Genomic DNA, 20126 nt, shown 5'->3' with positions numbered 1-20126 from the left:
CCTTGAAGCCCACATCAGACACAATAATTGAAAGCAAAAGCTTTTGATTTATAAGAGGAAATGTTTGGCTGAAGTTCCTGGGACTCAAAAGAGAAGACCCCGATAGAAGTAAAACAGAGTTTATGCTTCAGTGGTGATCTGGAAAAAGAATAAGAAAGGATTCAGGAGGGATGAACATAGGATGAAGGTCACCCAGGCTAGAGAAGAGGACAGAGCTTACTCCTGTAGGACTTTGGTGTGGCCTGGAATTGGGTATATGACCCAAGGGGACAATGTGAGGGGGAATGGAGTCAGCATTGAGGTTCTGCTTAACCCCTTCCTTTACCAGCGAAAGGGAAAAGGTGGGAGCCACCTTAAAACCGAAAAGGAGACCCATATTACCTGCCCTGTAGTTATTCTTTCATCACTGTCTGCTGACTGCTTTACATGAAGGGCCTCGTACCTATCGGCCATTGATCATCCAGAAAGGCATGGCTGCCAGGGCCCCAAGGATTTGCTGAGCCTTTCCAAATTGACCCATGTGGACACTTTTCTTTACAATGATGCCAGACATTTGGGAGCTCCCCCAGACAAAAGGAGGGGCCCTTGAAACCCTGAATGTAGTTTGAGTAAGCAGGAGGATGTCTCAGAACTTGCACTTGGATGAAATGAGACAATGGTGAAATCCAAGACAATGGAATGTGATAAATATTGTAAGAGAGGCAATGAACACACTCTGTCCATTGTAGGAAGGGGCGAGAAGAGATGGTGCTCCAGCTGGAAGAATGAAGGAGGTCACTCCTGAAGAGACAGCATTGGAGCCTGGCTATGAAAAGCTTCCGCAGGTGAAGATGGGAGAAGGTCAGGGACGATTTACAGTAGAGGCGAGGTTGGGAAAAAACCATAAAAATACACTGAGCACCCTGACAAGGAAGATTGATCTGGACACACCTAAGCTCTGTCCTGTGAACCCCTCATTTCCCTTATACGTAAATTGGAAAAGATAAGGCTGGATTTTGAGAATATATTGATTGAATAAAGGGAATATACATTTGCTGAGTGACAATCATTTGTCAAGTACTGTTTGGATACTTTATAGATATTATCATACTAAATCCAATGAACTAGACACTATCATTATCTTTATTCTACAAGTGAAGAAACTGAGGATCAGAGAGGCAAAGTGGATTACTCCAGGACATCCAGCAATTCAGAAGAGGTGCTGGTGTTGAAACCCAGCCATTTCTGACTCCCCAGTTCATGGTGCTTTCTGAATAACTTAACCAATGATTTAATGAAGAGAAGCAAAGACTTCAAAAAATGTTGTAAAAAATTGAAAGGAATACCAGTCCTGTCATCACCAAAAACAGTATGGACTTGAAAGATCATATGAATATGGCTTAGTGTTTTAATTTAAAAAATAGTTTATCTTCTTTGTATGTGAATCCCTTCCAATTCAACATGGAAAATTGATTCTAGGTCTACTATGATCCTGGTTCTGGTCTAAGCCCAATAATGAACATTAAAAAAGCATACACAGTGTATTTGCTTTAGAAAATGATAAGTTTTTAAGGAAAACTAAGTACACATCAGAGACCAAGGAGATGAGACACTAGGCACTATCATCCTCTAATGTAAAAGTGAAATAAAGCAGGTATCTGGTGGGCATTCAGAGAAGGAAAGATGGCTGTGGATCAGGGCAGGGAAGGCTTCACTGAAGCGGTAGCCTTTGACTAGATCTTACAAATGAGAGAAATAGATTCCTGAATTGATACATGGATTTTTTTTTTCTAACAGGATGTAAGCACTGTGTCTATGTTCCAGTAATTTAACTTGAATTCCTTTTTTTAACAGCTAGGAAAGTCAAGTGAAAAACCATGGAAGTCTGAAAAAACAGAGCTTGAATCCTGATTGTGCCACTAAATGTGGACAAGTTACTTAATTTTTTAAGCATCCATTTCTTCACTTTTTTGGTGTGCATATTTTTGTTTTGTTTTGTTTTTTTCCATTTCTTCATTTATAAAGTGGAATAATGGTACCTAAAGTCATAAGATCATTAAGAAGGATAAATTAGATAATGTGTTATCATGGGATTCAGTCTGTGCTTGACCCCTAGAGGATGTTCTACCAATGTCAGCTTCTGCCCCTAAATCAGAGTTACAGTGAAGAGAGCCAAGTACTCAGCCAATTCATAGTGGATGTGAGCTCCTGGTGTCCCCTTGACCCAAAAGAATTCTGGTTTAAAGCCATACACAAAAACTTATTTTTGGTCCATAAATGGGAATACCTCTGTATTAACTGTTTTAAGGTTGAAGAATTAGAGGTTGCATTTAAACGAACAAACAAAACATCATAATACTTCCACTGTAAAAGGATTATTGACCTTAAGTAAAAGCATCTATTTTGCTATGAGATTGAATTTACCTATACTAAATCATTCTTTCTTATTCCTGAAATGAAATATTGACATCCAGAAAGCTACCTTATCCATTCAAGTGACAACATTAAGGTCAGCCCAGAAAGTTGAGATTAATCTGAGTCAGTGAAAAATTTAGAAGGGCCAATGACAAAATGAGAACAATAAATTTCAAAGTACAGATTAAAAATGAAATTAATCCAGGTGAGCCAGAACACTGAACCTCCATTTTTTTTTTTTTTTTTGAAATTCCAGGACTTGCTCATAAATTTCGATGGCATATCTCTGGAGCAGAAAAAAATATCTCAGCCAATGGTGAAAACTGATGTTAAGAGAAAGTGGTATTTATAGAAATAAAGAATAGAAAAGGGGGCCACATCATAGGAAATAAAATATTTTATCTCTTATTTTTTTCATCATTAATGCAACAAACGTTTAGAAAGTTTCCACAGTATAATAGACATTAGAAAAAAAATGATTAAAAAGTAGGGTCCTCACGTAAAGCTTATATTTATTTAAACAAATAGGCCTGATACACCTTTCATCCATATGTTTCCTCCAGAAATTCACAGCCTAGTGGGCGAAACAGACAAGCTAATAAACCATGAGAACAAGTAAAGTGATGGAGGTGTCTCTAGGTGCATAGGCACCTGAGCTTGACTAAGGAATTGGCCTGGAGAAGACAAGGTTAGTTAACCCTATCATTTCCAGACTGTTACTTCTCCAATATTTGAAAGTTCATCCGTTTTGAGGTTCAGAAAATCACACTAAAATCCTTGGCTCTGTCATCCACCCCTCTCCCTTCCAAAATTACCTCGTCTTATTCTAAGAAAGGATTAAGACTTGGTTCAAGATCATTAACTCCGGCTCTCCTGGCTGGAGTCTCATCTGGATTTGGCACATCTAAATCTAGGAAAGTGTAACACCTAGAATAACTCATTGAAAAATAAAGGTCTTGAATTTTGAATGTGTCCATGGCAGTGACTTAGCCTGCCCTTCCACTTCTGCTCATTGCTAGGGCAATACTTGAGATCTTAACCTTATATGACATGGTTGCATCCCAGACATTTTGAAGTCCAGCATCCCCTACTCTGGCCACACCTTTAACCATTTGTTAAATGAGTCTGATACAGCCAGGGGAAGATCCATGATGCATTTTGTCTGAAGCTTATACAATTTGAGGCGCCTTCTTTAAAAAAAATATAAAACCAAATAACAGATGGAGAAGTACTTATAAACATGAATACTTATTATAAGAAAAGAAATAAAACGAAATCATTAAATTTTAAAAGTAGTCAAGTACCACATTACAAAATTCACTAAAAATGATAATATTTTAATTAAAAATTGAATTTTGTGCCTCTCTAATTCTTTTTTTTTTCATATATTATGTGTTGCATATGTCTGGCTGCATTCATGAACATCCAATTGATCTAGCACTGTTTATTGATAGGTGCATCATTTTCCATTTCCAAAAATTGTCATCTTTGCATAAATCAAGTGAGCAGTTCGTATGTTCAAGTAAACTGTGTATCCAAGTAAAAAATGATCACTAGCAGTTCTCCCATATTTTTCATCGTGTTTAGTGCCATACTGTAAACCTTGAGTAACAAACACCATGTGGCCCATACAAGGTGCCACTAGTGATGCTGGCAGTGCTCCCAAGAGGCAGAGAAGAGCCAGGACACTGCAAGACAAATGTGAATTGCTTGATAGGTACTGTAGATTGAAGTCTGCAGCTGGGATTGCCCACCATTTCAAGATAAAAGAATCCAGTGAAGGACAGAAAAGGAAATTTGTGAAGCTGTTGCTACAGCTATCCCGGCAGGTAAGAAAACCTTGCAGTTTTTGAGGAATACCTTTTCGTCTTATACTGAAAATGCAGAATTTATGTGGGTGTAGGATTTGTATAAGAAAGGCACACCCATAGATCCTAAGATGATCTGAGAAAAAGTGAAGTCACCATATGACAAAGCAAAAGAAAAGTGAGGATTTAAAGCTGGAGGATTGAATGCCAGCAAAGGACGGTTTGAGAATTTTAGAGAGAGGTTTGGCTTTAAAAATCTCAATAACAAGAGAAGCAGCTTCTGCTGATGGAGAGTCAGCAGATGAGTTCCCAGACGCCATTAAAAAAAACCATTGAGGAGAAAGAGTATCTGCCTGAGCAGGACTTTTTTTTTAAGTTTATTTATTTTTTGGTGAGGGGAGGTAATTAGGTTTATTTAGTATGTATGTATGTATGTATGTATGTATGTATGTATGTATGTATGTATGTATGTATTTATTTTTAGAGCAGGTGTTGGGGATTGAACCCAGGACCTCATGCACGCTAAGCATGTGCTCTACCACTTAAGCTATACCCTCCCCCCTTGAACAGGATTTTAATGCAGACAGAAGTGCCCTATTCTGGAAGAAAATTCCACAAAGGATGTTGATTAGTAAGGAAGAGAAGTGAGCACCAGGGTTTAAGGCAGGAAGGGGTGGACCAACTCTACCGTTTTGTGCAAATGCAGTCGGGCTTATGGTCAGGACTAACCTTACCTATAAAGCTGCTAAACTCCAAGCCGTGAGGGGAAAGGTAGACACCAGCCATCAGTGTTTTGGTTGTAGGGAAAGGAGGCCTGGACAGTGAGAGACCTTCTTCTGGGCTGGTTCCATCATGCTTGTCCCTGAAGTCAGGAAGTACCTTGCCAGAAAGGGACTGCCCTTTAAAGTTCTTTTGATATTGGACAAATGCCCCTGGCCACCCAGAACCCCATGAGTTCAACACCAAAGGCATCAAAGTGGTCTGCTTGCCCCTAAACACAGCATCTCTAATTAGGCCTCTAGATCGGGGGTCATACAGACCTTTAAGGCTCATTATACACGGTACTGTATGGAAAAGGTTGTCAGTGCTATGGAAGAGAAGCCGACAGAGAAAACACCATGAAAGCCTGGAAGGAGTACACCACTGAAGATGCCATCATTGCTATAGAAAAAGCCGTGAAAACCATCAAGCTGAAACAGTAAACTCCTGCCGGAGAAAACTGTCCAGATGTTGTACACGACTTCATAGGATTTATAACAGAGCCAATCAAGGAAATCAGGAAAGAGACTGAATATGGCAAAAAAAAAAAAAAAAAAAAAAAAAAGATGGGGCAGGGGGCGAAGGGTTTCAAGCTATGGATCCTGGAGAAATTAAAGAGCTAGTGGATATCACACCAGAGGAATTAACAGAAGATGATTTGATGGAGATGAGTGCTTTCGAATCAGTGCCAGACCATACAGAAGAAGACATGGAGGCGGCTACCTCTGTTTCATAATACTAAAGCAGGAATGTGCAGGGTCAGGATGTGACTGAAAACAAAACGATGTGCATATATACACTTCAAGTTCTCACCTTGCTAATAGATCCCAGACACGGAATGATTATTATTCCACTGAAAATAAAAAAGAATATTATACTGTTCTCTACTACCTTGAGTTTTACGAATAATGGTTTCCTCCAGCTGAGCATGCTTCACGGTCATGACACCCATTTTCCTTGTATAAAGGATTATGACTAGTAAATCCCAGGAGAGAGTTCTACACAGAGACTAACTGAACTTTATGTTTGAATCTGTCCCTGAATTTCAGTTTAACTTTGCTCAAGGTCTTTTTTTAAAAGTCACATTGCTTACGTATGGAAGAAACAGCCAGGAAATAAAGGAAGAGAAAACTTGTATTTTAAAAGAAGGAAAAGGGGTTATTTTCATGCTACAGAACATCTCAAAATAAATCAAGGGTAGGTTCGACTTGCTTTAAATTGCTACTGGAGAGCAGTAAAGTGTGGCTTACCCTTCTTGCCAATGGGCCCAGTCTTGCCAATGTTGCCCTGGTCTCCGATATCACCCAGATCTCCCTTAATTCCTGAAAAACAAAGCATATCATCTTTGTAATCCTAAGGTTTTGTCTTCCCTGTAATGATGTGCCTAACATACAATATTCACTTGAAGGAAATACCAAAAAGCGCATCCTTCTATCCGTGGTATGTAATATACATCCTAGGCTTTATTTGCTATTTTAATAGCATTAAATGGATGTATTAAAGTTAAAATGTGGGTGAGTGTGACAGTCCTGGGCCTGATGATATTAAAATGCTTACAGATGCACTATTTCCTAAAGAACTCTAGCAGAGGACGTTCCATCTAAAGGTCAGATAAGGGGCTGAGTGAAAGAATTCTTGCATTGTATTCTAATTGTGTTCCTCTTGAGATCCACTTTGGCTTCACTTTGGGATTCTATTTCCTCTCTATTTAAAAAAAAAAAATTTGCCTATATTAGCCATGTTTTAAAAGGGAAGGGACATACAATTGTAAAATCTAGTAATCAAAGGGACAGCAGAGATTGTACCACAAGTTTTTATACAAAAATATATATGTAATCAGGGATCGCTGAGTTCACAAATTTGTTACAAATTTTGGTTTTTAATCTATGATTATCTAAAAAATTTCACCAGTTATGAAGGTATATATTTGTGAGAATAATTTTGCAATTGATTGTTCATATTTAAAGAATAAGAAGAGTTTAAATCAGCGTTTCTCAAACTGAGGTCTCAAAGGCCTGTGGATCTTTTCTTCTCTTTAATTACTAAAGGTTTTAAAATCAGTGTTCTCAGGCCACCCCTTGTAGCAGTTGGCAGGGAATATTTCTAGTGCTTGGAAGACACATGCTTACACACTGTAATCCAGAAGCTATATTTTGGCGAGGCACAGTCTCGGCTTTGTGAGTAAAAACATTCCCTTTGAGTGATTCTCAATTTCTTTGCTCCCATTCCTCCCGTGTAAACTCCACCATTTGCCGAGAGAACTTGGAGAAAGGTGAGGAAATCAAGGATCAGACACCTCTTTTTGTTCTTTCTTATTTTCTGCCTCACCTTGAAGTCAGCCAGCCAGAGTTGCTTATCATGTTTTCAGAGGGGAGACACAGCGATGAACACAGCTGCGTTTCTAAAACTCACGGTTTCTCTGATATTCCCAGAGACTGCTGTTCCCTAGAGGTCCCAGGGTGTCCCACTCATACCAGCCCTAAGGATGCAGCTTGAGAACTGTGTCTGAGTCTTGCTGACAGGCAATCTCACAGGAACTCTCTGGTGGTGAGTAAATTCACAACTGAAATGCATTTCATGGATCTCGGGGACAGAGGCTGTAACGAAAGCTGCTAAGGTCCAGGGCAAGTCTGGTAGGGAGACAGAAGAGTATTTTGAAACTTACAATGTCACAGCCATATCTTGTTACCTACCTTTGGGCCCCATGCGTCCCACTTTGCCATGCTTTCCCTCCTCTCCTGGATCTCCTTTCTCACCGTCATCTCCTTTTGAAATGGAAAATGAATGAGTGGAGCAACTCAAATAGTAACATAAGCACAGACTCCCCAGGAGAAGCTGAACATGGCTGGAACCCACCCCTTAGCTTAATGCTTGCTTTAAAACTCTGATGTGAGTCTGTACCTAGGCCTATGTGGACGGACACTCAGGGAAAGAGAAGAAACTCCGAGTGTCTTTTCTCTTTCACTTTTCTCCACATTGTTGGAGGAGGTCATCAAAAGGATGTGACCACCAGTTGACCAGCAAGCTAGACCCTGGCAATTAAAGGCTCCTCACCTCTTCCCCAGCCTTTGGAATGTGTGTTCCATCCACCGTTCCCAAACCTCAAGCATCCTTGAAAGAGTACGGTGTTGAGACCATCTGGACTGAGTGCATTACCAAACTCAGTTAAGGCATCTGCACCAACCTGTAAGATTCTGGTGGGCGGGTGCAGAGATCTCCTTGCCTTGATTGGAGGCGGGCACTCCAGACCCTTGTAAGTAAACTCCCCTTGCTTATGACACATGCCACCTACCAATCTGGAGTGGTCTGCTTCTTTCTTCAGTCTCCCCTTACCCTCTGCATATGGGGCCTGATTTCAGATTTCACTCAGGAAATTCCCCAAATTGCGAACCAACACACATCCAACTCTATATTTAAAGAAATATCCTTGCTGGTAAATCCCTGAGAAGTTTGTTTGAGCTGATAAATCTTTATCCTGGCCAGAGAATCCGGCAAATTCTGGAAGTGTGTGCATGTATATGCAACCGTATACAAGTATATCCATGCACAACGTGTAGAGATATATAATACAAACATAAATTTACATGATCTAAATATGTAAACTATATATATATATATTCCTCTCTGACTGCATGCTTTGGAGCCCCAAAGTCATAGGCATAGACCTGGAAGAAAAGCCCAGAAGCTTTTTAGGGATGGGGAACAGCGGCAAAGCAGTTCTATGTGAGCAGCGAATATTTTAGTCATAGGTGGGTTGACCTCCAGCAACTCGCCCAGTCAAGATGGACTGAATGAGTGGTTTGATGGAAGGTATCCTGGACTGTGAATCAGGAATCCTGGATTTTATGGTCGTGTCAATCACTGATGGGGTAAGCAAATTTCCATAAGTTAGCGATTGAGCTTACTGGCTTTGGAGTCAGATAGCTCTGGACCTTCCCCACTCCACCGTTCAGTATCTGGAGAAAGCTGGATATGTGACTTCCCTTTCTGAGTCTCATTCTCCTCTCCTGTAAATTGAACTAGTAACACCTACTAAAGAAGGCTCTTAACAAGTTTAAATATGATTAACAGGCATCAAAGACCTGGAACGTAATCAGTGCTTGGCCACCGTGGCTGCTGTTCTCTCATTGATACTGCAGTTTCCTCATCCTTAACGTGGAGATGATCCCCGCCCTCCCGAGCTCTCCCAGCTGTATTAGGATCAACAAGGTAAGTATGCGAACGTGCTTTGAAAACAAAGAGCACAACACACAGTATTATTAAGACCAGCTACCCGCGTTATCACCGCCGCAGTCTCAGGACGTGAAGGAGTCCTATTCGGTACTGGTGGAAAGTGGTAGGTAACAGTGGTCTTCTAAAGACAAACATGCAATTCCTGGGATTAGTTTAGTTTGGGAGACAGAATGCTGACATGTTCATTCATTTATCCAGAAAAAGCACAACCAGCCATTCTCTATTTTTTATTTTTTAAGAGCAGAATGTTAATGTTGTAAATGCAAGCACAGCAAAGTATGGAACAGCTGGATTTCCAGGTTGTGACATTAGTCAAGCAGTGAAACCCTTCACATGTGAAGCTTCAGAATCTCCCTCTGGGGATGGCTTTCAAAACAAAACAGTGTGCCGATGATTTGTGTGATCTGACTAGTGGGGTAAAGTGGATGAACTAGGTGGCATTTCTGCAGCTAGAGTGATCAGTGACTGTTTATTGAGCAGTTGTAACGTGTACCAGCACTGAGCTAACGTCATCACTATAGCAACTCTAAAGAGGAGGAAACTTACTGCTCCATTTTATGGATGGAAAAACTGAGACTCTCCGAGGTTAAGTTGCTATCCTATTGTCATAGAGCTTGTGAGTAGTCTAACTAGGACTCAACAATATGTATGTCTCTGCGCCTCCAGATCCCTACCAGCAAACAACTGTCCCCTCCAGTCTAGGATTCTGTGACTCTCAGCAGATTGTGGATTTTCTAGAATGTGGCGCTGTGCCAGATTTTTGTGGGAGAAAAGGGAAAATGCAGGGGGAAAATGAGTTTTTGTTCCTTTTTGAACAAGAAAGACAGTGGGGAAGAAAAAAAAATCAGCTCAATATCTCAGTGACTTAATTCCTAGGGAATATATCCTTGAGGTCATTGGGATAACTGAGACCTGGCTTTGCCACCCATGAGCTGAGGGGCCTTGGGAAGTCCTTGACCTTGGGCCTCGTTTCACTCATTTGTAGAATGAATGAAATTAATACTTTGTTCAGAGAATTCTGGAAAAGGTAAAATTAAAAAAGTATTCCCCATGGTGGGGGGGGGGGTAGAGCTCAGTGGTAGAGTGCATGCCTACGACACACGAGGCCCTGGGTTCAATCCCCAGGGCCTCCATCAAAAACAAAATAATAATAAAATAGATAAATAAAAAAATCACCTCCCTCAACAAAAAATGAATAAATAAAAGATAACATGTTTTTTTTAAAAAGAAAGAAAGAAGAAAAGTATTTCCTTCAGGATGCTCTCTGATACTCTCAGGCTGGGCTAAATTCTCCCACTAATTACCTTCATGGTTTAAAATACCACTTTCTTCTGAGTGAGTCTCCTTATCTGGGCCATCCCTTATGCTCATCTGTGACCTGAGGGATAACTGGGGTCATCAGGGATTTATTCTCCCATCCCTGGAACTGAGCAAAGTGTTTGGCTCTGGTGTTTAATATATATGGTTGAACTGTGTATATTTTATGAGCCATTAAATATTTTACAAATATAATGATAGTGTTTATTGAATACTAAGTGCCAAAAGGGTTCCTAGTACCTGACATGCATCTTACCATTCCAGCCCCACAACAACCTTTGAGATGGATACCATTCTTAACTCCATTTAACAGACGAGAACATGGGGTCTGCTAGAGGTTAAATAATTTCCCAAGGTCACATAGCTTGTAAGTAATAAAGCCAGAATTCAAGCCAGGGAAAATGCCTCCACAGCCCACATTCTCCACAAGGTGTGTGACGGGAAACAAATTTCTGTTTGGGCATTTCTGGGTTTTGGGATTGCTATTCTGCATGATGGGACCAAAGACGCATGTCGTGCTCAACAAAAGGCAAGAGCAAATGCAGGCACTTGATCTGAAGCACTTAGGGAATCATAAATCCACACTAATGGGAGTTACTGGTGCCATGATTATTTCTTCTCTCTCCCTTCTCATGAGCTTTCCCATTCATTTTCAAGCAAATATCCAACTGGAAGCAGCCAGATGAGTGACTTAGTCATCTGCTGCTCCCTGGTGACTCCTGATGGAGACCTGGGAGGGCGAAAATAGGATTATTATTCTTCTGATGTGTGTGTCTGAGTCCCAGCCTGGTGGTAAGAGGGCTGCTGGCAGAGATGAAGTAAACAACTTGTACCCTTGCCTTCAGCTTGGGTCCCAGTTTCATTTGATCTTTGGGACTTGCTTTAATGAGAACAGAAGAGAGGCATAAAAGCAAGCTTTGGAAAGGACCCCCGTATGGCTTACAGTTGTCTGCTTTTATCCTCTTGGCAATCTTTCATTGGATTAGTAGGCCAATTTAGACTTACTTTCCTACTTTTAAAAACAGCCACTTACATTTCAAAGTTAAATGAAAAGCTATCGACTGTAATGAACTAATTTCAATTTTACAAAAATGATTTGTTTCAGACCCCCCCAGGCCACCAGCTTGCTGTGATAATCTCTCCAGCAGAACTCCAGCAGAGCACACAGTTGACCAATTTTTCTTAGGTACGACTTTTTTTTTTTTTTTCCCCCAACAAGCAAAAATCTTTTAAAATTAAATTCTAGTTTGAAATGAAATAGCTGAGCCCAGGTCATTACCCCCTGCTCAAAGGAAGTAATTATTAAAAATCAGTGAATTGGTTTTGGAAATGCTGGAGAAAATTCAACTAGAAGCCATACTTTTCCCACTGTCAAAATAATCTTATGGACTGGGGAAGGTGTTCATATCCCTTCTCCTGGCCGGCTTTGGAGTTGAGTGGGACAGGTGGTATGGTGTGCTTTATCAATGAGGCCAGACCCTGCCTAAAAATGTACCCCCCAGCCCTAGTCACACCTTCTTTCTGATTGCATCTTCATTATTGGACATTTTAATAGTCATATCAATTATTTCCCAAACCTCTCCTCTATACGAGATACACTAGCAAGGTCATAAACTGGACCACCGCCCAGTACTTTTCCTTCCCCAATCACATTCCAATTATTTCACTGGAACATATGAGCCTTCCTGGGACCTGCTATTGTTTGCCTTTTCTCTGTTCACCCTGTTTAATGGCCCTTCTGTGCCTTCATCTGCCTCCCCATACGATCCCCGTTCCTCGGTCACATCCACACAGCTCTCCCTCAGGCAAAATGAGTGCCCTGCACTGCTGAAAAGAGCTCTGGAGCAAGTCATATCATTTCTTTGAGTCTCAGTTCCATCCATAACATGGAGGGGAAAATCCTTACTTCATAGGATTGTCGTGGACTAAAGGAGACCAGGCCTGAGAAGTGTTCAGCACCCTTTTTGGTGCTTTGTAGTCATCTATTCTTGTTTTAATGAGAGTAGAAGGGAGGTGTAGAAAGGGTCATGATGATGGCCATCATCCTCATCATCACCACCAGAAAGGTTATCTCTTTTGAACCTTCCTTTGTATTCACTACAATCCTTAGCCTATCATCATCACTTACTTTCTTACTTGACTATGCATTTTTTACTCTTTGCTACAAAAGTTTTCACACAATTAAAGATAGATAAGTAAATATTCACTCATTACTGAGTTTTAACAATTAACAAGTTGTCATTGCTTCATCTACTTACTTTTAACTGATTTTTTAAAAAAGTAAATTATAGACATCGTAACATATATTTCTCAAATACTTTAGCAAGTTTCTCTAAAAGGTAAGCGCATTCTCCTATGTAAATAAAATATCATTATATCAATCTTACTTTTTAATGGGCTGCAGGGATTTGCTTACGTCAAATTTGCTAAAACCCTTCATAGGGTTTTTTGATCTCTTTTATCTTGAGACCATACTGCTGTGTTGTACATAATCTAACAAAAAAAAAGAGGTGATTACTTAGAAAGAAAAGAATTCAGAGGAGTAAACTGAGGTTCTTTGAAGACAATTCACGGCAAGTAATTTCATTTTACCTTCTGAAAGGACTACTAATAGATCAAGAAACTGTCATGACCGGAGTGATGGGAAGAAGACAAATTTCCATTGGTCATGCACAGAAGACAGCAGTTCCTGGGAAGCTGGGGTAATATACTGATGAAGCCCACAGGCTCCACTCTTACATATCCTGCGTTCGAGTCCTAATTATATCACATTCCAGCTTTGGGAACTTCGGTGGAATATTTAACCTTTCAGAGTCTCTGTTTTATCTGTAATTGGAAATAACTAGAGCACCTCCAGATTTAGCCCCCCACGAGGAGGGCTGTTTCCTTACTCTGAGACACATGGTACTCTGAATCATTGTAATAGCTTTGGGATGAAAATTGCAAGCAAAGGGGGAAAAACAATAATACGGTTTCTCCCTTCCTTACTCCTTGTCAGATACACTGCCAAGCTGTGTGCCTAGTCTTACTTGCACAGCTCCTGCCCATTGCCTGAGGGCGGGACTCTTTTAACTGTCTAAATGGTCTGATCCCCTAGAACTGGCACCGATCACTTGGTTAATAGGTGCCAACAGAGAAGTATCTTTAATTTAAAACCAGGCATGGCTTACCGGTCCCCCAAAAGGTAGCATTGGGTGAACAGTGTAGAGAGGTGACAGACCCATGGTGACATTTCATCACAGCACTCTTTCTTTGTTTGAGACCCTGAGGGGCAATTTTCTTCATCCTTCATTTAATGAAAGCATGAAAATTGAGCAAGCATGATTTCTAAATGAAAAATGGTTTGTAAACATTACGCTTGTCATCTTCATGGCCTTAAGGCAGCGTTTCTGTGGACAGAGAAAACCCAGACCTTGGTCAACCTTGCTTAAGAATAATAAACAAGAGTATATTTCTCCATGATTAGTTAAAGCATGGCAGTAGGGCAGAGGTCCTCTGAGAGATTTTCCTGAGATTCTTCCCTAACACTCCCTCATCTAGATACGACGAATGTGCAAGCAAGAAGACCGTTCTTGCAAAGCAATCAAGAGCTTTCCTAACATGTTGAAAGCATTCGTAAAATACTGTTTATTCCTGTCCTGCAGTAGGGGCGTGGTTACGGAAAAACCACATTCATCTTAGTCCACAGGAAACTGCATGCCTTTAAGGGGAAAAGAGGTCCCAGGGAGAATTTTATACAGAAGACAGCAGCTCTCAAACCAGGTGAAATTTACCAAGGGATTCAGCCTTCAGAACCATAGGTCTATTCAAGCTGAATGACCGACAGGATCCTCATTCAAGTTTCCTCCAGAAGCGTGGTGCAATGGATAGAAGGGGAGTTTTATAGTCTGTTACGAGCTGAATTGTTATCTTCCCCCCAAAATCCGTATGGTGAAGCCCTACCCCCAGTACCTCAGAATGCGACTGTATTTGGAGATAAGGCCTTTAGAAAGGTGGTTAGGTTAAATTGTGGCCTTTAGAATGGTCTTAATCCAATGTGACTGGTGCCCTTAGAAGAAGAGAAAATTTGGAAACACACAAAGGGAGATGAGGGATGCGGGCACACATCCCTGAAAAGGCCACGTAAGGACACAGCAAGAAGACAGCCATCAGCAAGCCCAGGACAGAGGTCTTGGCTAAGAGAGACCAAATCTGCCAACTCTTTGTCCCTGGACTTCCAGTCTCCAGAACTGTAAGACGATGCACTTCTGTTGTTTAAGCCACCTAGTTTGTAGTATTTTGTTATGGCAGCCTCAACTAAATGATAGTCACAGAGACCTAGGCTCAAACCCTTAATCTCTACCTGACAGCTCTTTAATCTTATACTAAATAATTACCCTCTCTGCTTCAATTTCCTACCCTGGAAAATTGAGATAGTTATACTGTTCTCATGGAGTTACTTGAATATTAAATGATATTAAGGATGGCAAAGTGTATGGAGGAGCCCCGTGCACTGAGTGAGCACTCATTAATCCACTAAACATGACTGAGTGTATAGTGGGCATCTGTTACTTTCACCCACCTGGTGTCCCCTCCCTGAGCTTCTGGTGACAGCCCCACGACTCTTCATAGGAAACAACACTTGCTTATTCTCAGTCCCCGTGGTTTGAACATTCTGCACAGTAACGGGGTCAGCAATGGACATGTGGTCCAGTAAGAGCCAGTAAATCTCACCTTGTAGATGTCTCCTCCATAACTCAAGCAGTTATAAATTTCAGAAATTGAAGATTTGCTCTTTCTGCAGGGGTTGCACAGAGGACAGACTATTGTTGAAGTATTTGAATCTATTTTATCATCACGAAGGAAGAAGCTTCTTTAAAATGAAGTCATTATAGAGGAAAACAGAACCAAGGTGTGTTTGATTTTGAACACATCACTTGAGCCTGGATATGGCTCAGCCTGAATCCCTCCCTGTTACATGAGTCTATAAATTCCCCTTCTTTCTGTTTGTTTGATTAGCCAGTTTACGTTTGGTTTGTTTTTGGATTCTTACTCTTGCAAACACAAGTTTCCGCACTAATATAACCACTAGACACTGATCAGGAGAAGGAGGGTCTTCCTACTAGGAGATCAAGACTTCAGAAGGGAAGGGGCACGTAAACATGTGATTACTGTAATAAATGGTGAAAGAGTAGCAGTTATGGGAGCACAAGGGGGAAAACATCTAACTCTACCCACACCTGAAACTCTCCCCTAGTCCTTCTCAGGAAGAAGTAAATGGGATCACTTGCCTTGGGCTCCAACAGAATAAACTTATATCTCAAGGTAAGTGCAAAGGAAAATAAGCTAAAATACAGATTTGTCATTATATCAGGGCGGGCCAGTGCTAAAATGTTCTCATCAATAAAATTCATGTGGATTTTTATCCTCTGTCCCACTCCATGCACCTAATAGGTCCAGCTCTTGCGCTACCTCCTCTACCCAAGAGTCTTCTCCACACAGACTTTCCTGCCCCCATCTCCCTCTTTAGCAGTCAGGATTAATCTCATTCTCTGAAGCGAAGTCCCATGGTACTTCATAGCATCCACCACATTGCGTCACAGGGGATGCGACAGGTCAGGGAAGCTATCCTATTTTCATTGTGTTCCTAGTCTTTGGCACAGGGTCTCAGATGTGGTAGTTACTTTCTCAACAAAGGCTTCAAAATAAAAGGAATAACATCCTTAAAGACAAGATGGATCAATGTGAGCTTAATGAAAATACGGTCAAATTAATTAGGAATTGATTGAAATGTCAGTCTCAGTAATGGCTGATTAATGAATTGACTTCAGCCTGCTGGGATGTCTGCGGTGATGGCTTATAAATGAGTAAGGCAACCCGGACTAACACAGACAGTCCCCAGTTCACGATGGGTTGACTTCACAATTTTTTGACGATGGTGCAAAAGTGATACACATTCAGCAGAAACTGTACTTCCAGTTTTGAATTTCGGTCTTTTGGTAGGCTAGACATATGCAGTACGTTACTCCCTCTAGATGCTGGGCAGCAACAGCGAGCTCCCAGTCAGCCACGCGATCGCGCACTGACAACCATTCTGTAGCCAAACAACAACACTGTTCACTTTCAGTACAATATTCAATAAGTTACTTGAGCTATTCAACACTTTATTATTATTTTTTCTTAATGGAAGTACTGGGTGATTCAACCTAGGACCTCGTGCACACTGAGCACACACTCTACCACTGAGCTATCCCCTCCCCACTATTTTTAAGAAGATGGTTTTGCCCAACTGTAGGCTAACGTAAGTGTTGGTGTATTAAATGCATTTTCAACTTACGAAGGGTTTATCAGGATGCAACCCCCTTGGGAGTCAAGTAAGATCTGCCCACAAGTCTCTGTCTCTGCTGTTCCCTCCACCCCATATTTTAGATTCCTCTCCTAATTTGCCCATCTCCCAGTGTCACTGTCAGGCTCCAGTCTCCCAGGCTCAATACCCTAAGTGGTTTGGACTCTTCTTCCCTCCTAATTCCCATCTTGATTCTTATTTTTTCCTCACGTCCATCCTTTGGTTTTCCTTCAATCTCTACTGCCATTATTTGACCTCTTCCCGTCCTCACAGACTAGCCCCTGGTCCTCGTATTTGATCCCTACACGGGCTTCAGGGTGTTTTATTCCCTGGTGACTTCAGCTGCCTCGAGTAGCGTCTTCAGTAAAGAGCTACTGAAATAACTGGTTTCTTTTGATCTGAACTTCACTTTTTCAAACCATCTTGCAAACTAATCTTTATAAAATCACATTCTCATTACAAAACTGCCCCATTCAAAACATTTCAGCTCTGTGTTTATAGGCCAAGTCCAAACTAATTAGTCCAGCGTTTGGACTTCCACAGTCTGGCATCAGTGGAACTTTCTGGCATTCTTTTCTGACATTGACCTGCATAACCATCTATTCCTGCCCAAATGGTTTATTCACTGTTTATTAAAATGTCTTTCAATTCATGCCTCCATTGAAACGCATGTGGTTTTCTCTCTGTCTGAAATTCATCTCCTCAGAAAAAAAGTTATAAAATAAAAGACATAAATGACCATAGGAGAAATTAGAAGTGTTTATATAATAAAAGATGACATATAAATATACGAAGTTTATCAACAAATACACAATAGACAAGGAAAAAAAATCATACACTAAGACCTAAAAAAAATTAATATCTTTAACATACAAAAAGCTTTTGCAAATTGCTTTGCAAAAAAAAAAAAACAAAAACACATGAAGTCAAAAGATAATCTAAAAATATAAACAATAAATGATAGATGAAAATGCCCAGATTCACTGTTAGTCAGAAAAACATATATATGTGTAAATGTCTGTATCATATTTTGCCATCAGGTTTAGTAATAATTTAAAAAGGTTAATTGCATCTGAAGCTGCCAAAGATACAGAAAGCACTCAGTCATTGCTTTTGGCAACATAAATTGCCACAACATGTCTAGAAGATAATCTGTCAATAATGATTAAAATAAAAAAATCCATACACTCTATTTTACCTTAGAGAGCCTATTTTATGGGAATAACTCTAAGAATAAATGTATACACTATAATGTCTCCTTGTAGTGTCAAAATCAAAAACCATAAACAATCTGAAAGTTTATCATCAGTGAGACTGATGAAATTATGAGAAATATTATGCAGCTACTAAAACTGATGAGTTAGAGACTGATCTCTGAAGAAGGAGTGAGCTCTGTGTTATATTATGTAAAGAATGTCTCTTGGAGAATTATTTGCATATGATCCCATTTAGAAGAAGCAACAAAGAAACTGAGCAAATATAGAGAAAAGTGTTCATACCAAGTTATTAGTGATGGTTACATGAGAGAATTGGATCCGGAAATGGAAGAATCACAGTGAAAAGAAAGATCATTAGCTTTCTCACTGTACATCTTTATTTTATGCACATTTATGCATATTATGAGTTACAACAAACCTGAATTACTCATGCACTTTAAAAAATAAATCGTAATTAATACAAAGGAACCATGGCCCTTTCTCTTTTTATAAATCCTGCCCATGAGTCTTGTCTCAAATTAAATTCTTAATTGTCTGTATTTATTGACAGAATTATTTCCTTGGTAATTCACCATCTGGTTCCTTGTTACTACTTTCTAATTGCTGCCTTGAAGTATTAGTTAAAAATGCATTGTTATTTAACTTTAGAGTGTAAGTTCCTTGTGATAAGAGCAGACATTCCACACTTTGTTCTCAAGAGCTGCTCAAGACTTCACCATTTGCTTGCTCATTCATTCCTCGAATAAATATTTACTGAGTTTCTACCAGCTACCAAGTCCTGTGTTGGATCCTAGGGATACACCACTATCTCAGACAGGACATGATCTAAGCCTGAAAGTCCGGGAGGCACCAGTCAAGGTCTTGTAAATGTCATGAGTGTTACAAAGGGAAATTACTGCGTGTTCTGTTGGAGTCAAACAAGCTGAGCCTTTGGAAAGATCAGTGATGGAAGGGAAAGAAGACAGGGCTTTGACTCACCTAGACTGCTCTCTTCTCAGAGGACAAGATAACATATCAAATAAGGAAATAAATGGAGGTGCTTTTTCAACATTAATATGCTAAACAAATGCAAAGAAGTACAATATGTAAAGAGATGCATATACTGTGACTAACATCTGATAATAATACCATGGGAGGGGTCATTAGGTCTATTTATTTATTATTAATTTTCTTTTTTAATGGAAGTACTGGGGATTGAACCCAGGACCTCGTGCATGCTAAGCATGTGCTCTATCATTTGAGCCATACCCTCCCCCACAATAATACCACGTTATAATGATAACATCTAATGCTTACTATGGCCCAAGCCAGGTTGTTGATACACATGGCTATGATGTCAAAACAACCCCTTTATCGTGTCCCATCAATTCCAGGGGCTCATAAAACTCATTCCCCCTTCACCTCATTCCTGTGCAACCTTGCAAAGAAAAGTGAGAATTTCAAGAATCCTACAATCTTTCCTACCTGAATTACAAAGCACCTACTCTTTGTTTTTAGGCCTATTTGGATTAAAAAGAATTCCTGTTTGGAACCTGCAAGTCTTCTGCAGTCACCACATGTCTGAATAACAGGGAGGAAATCAACAACAACTCACATTGCACTTGATGAAAAAGACCCCATTAAACTTAGGGGGCAGGTTTTCTCTTATCTGAACATATCATTCGTTATTAAAATGCGTTCACAGCCAAGTCAGTAGCAACAAATGCAAGGCGGGGAAGCCCCATCTATCTGGACTGAGTGGCGCAGTGCAGGGGTTAAGCACAGGGCATCTGGGATCTGAGTGCTTGGTTCAAGTCCTGGCTCCCTCACTCCCTAGCTGTGAGCCCTTGGCAACCCACTTCAATTCTTTCAGCCTCAGTTTCCTCATTAGTCAATCAGAATAGTGGAATATCTTCCCCCCAGTGCTGTTGAGAGGAGTAAATGTGATAATATATATAAAGGGCAAACGGTACCCGGAAGGCAGTGGGTGCTCGAGAAATATTACATGATGACAGTAACATCCAACAGAAATTCTAGCCACTAGAAATGAGAGGGATGCAAAGAGGCCAAGGGGAAGCAATGCCTCTTGTAGCT

The 20126-nt window shown here is 40.4% G+C and overlaps 1 protein-coding gene across 15 annotated transcripts in view; it reads right to left on the bottom strand.

Annotated features, from left to right (window-relative positions):
* COLEC10 (collectin subfamily member 10) overlaps positions 1–20126 on the bottom strand; it is a 401773-nt gene that overhangs the window by 10480 nt on the left and 371167 nt on the right. For all 15 annotated transcript variants that reach the window (XM_045508463.2, XM_045508465.2, XM_010972584.3 and 12 more), the window contains 2 exons: positions 7655–7726; positions 6212–6283 (listed from right to left, as the gene is read on the bottom strand). In XM_045508463.2, coding sequence (XP_045364419.1) covers positions 6212–6283; positions 7655–7726 — 144 coding nt within the window. The remainder of the gene's footprint in view (positions 1–6211; positions 6284–7654; positions 7727–20126) is intronic.

Source organism: Camelus bactrianus, chromosome 25 (genome assembly GCF_048773025.1).
Source record: "Camelus bactrianus isolate YW-2024 breed Bactrian camel chromosome 25, ASM4877302v1, whole genome shotgun sequence".
NCBI classification, from domain to species: Eukaryota; Metazoa; Chordata; class Mammalia; order Artiodactyla; family Camelidae; genus Camelus; species Camelus bactrianus.
Note: the sequence above shows the minus strand (reverse complement) of the source record. Positions and strands in the feature narration are given on the sequence as shown.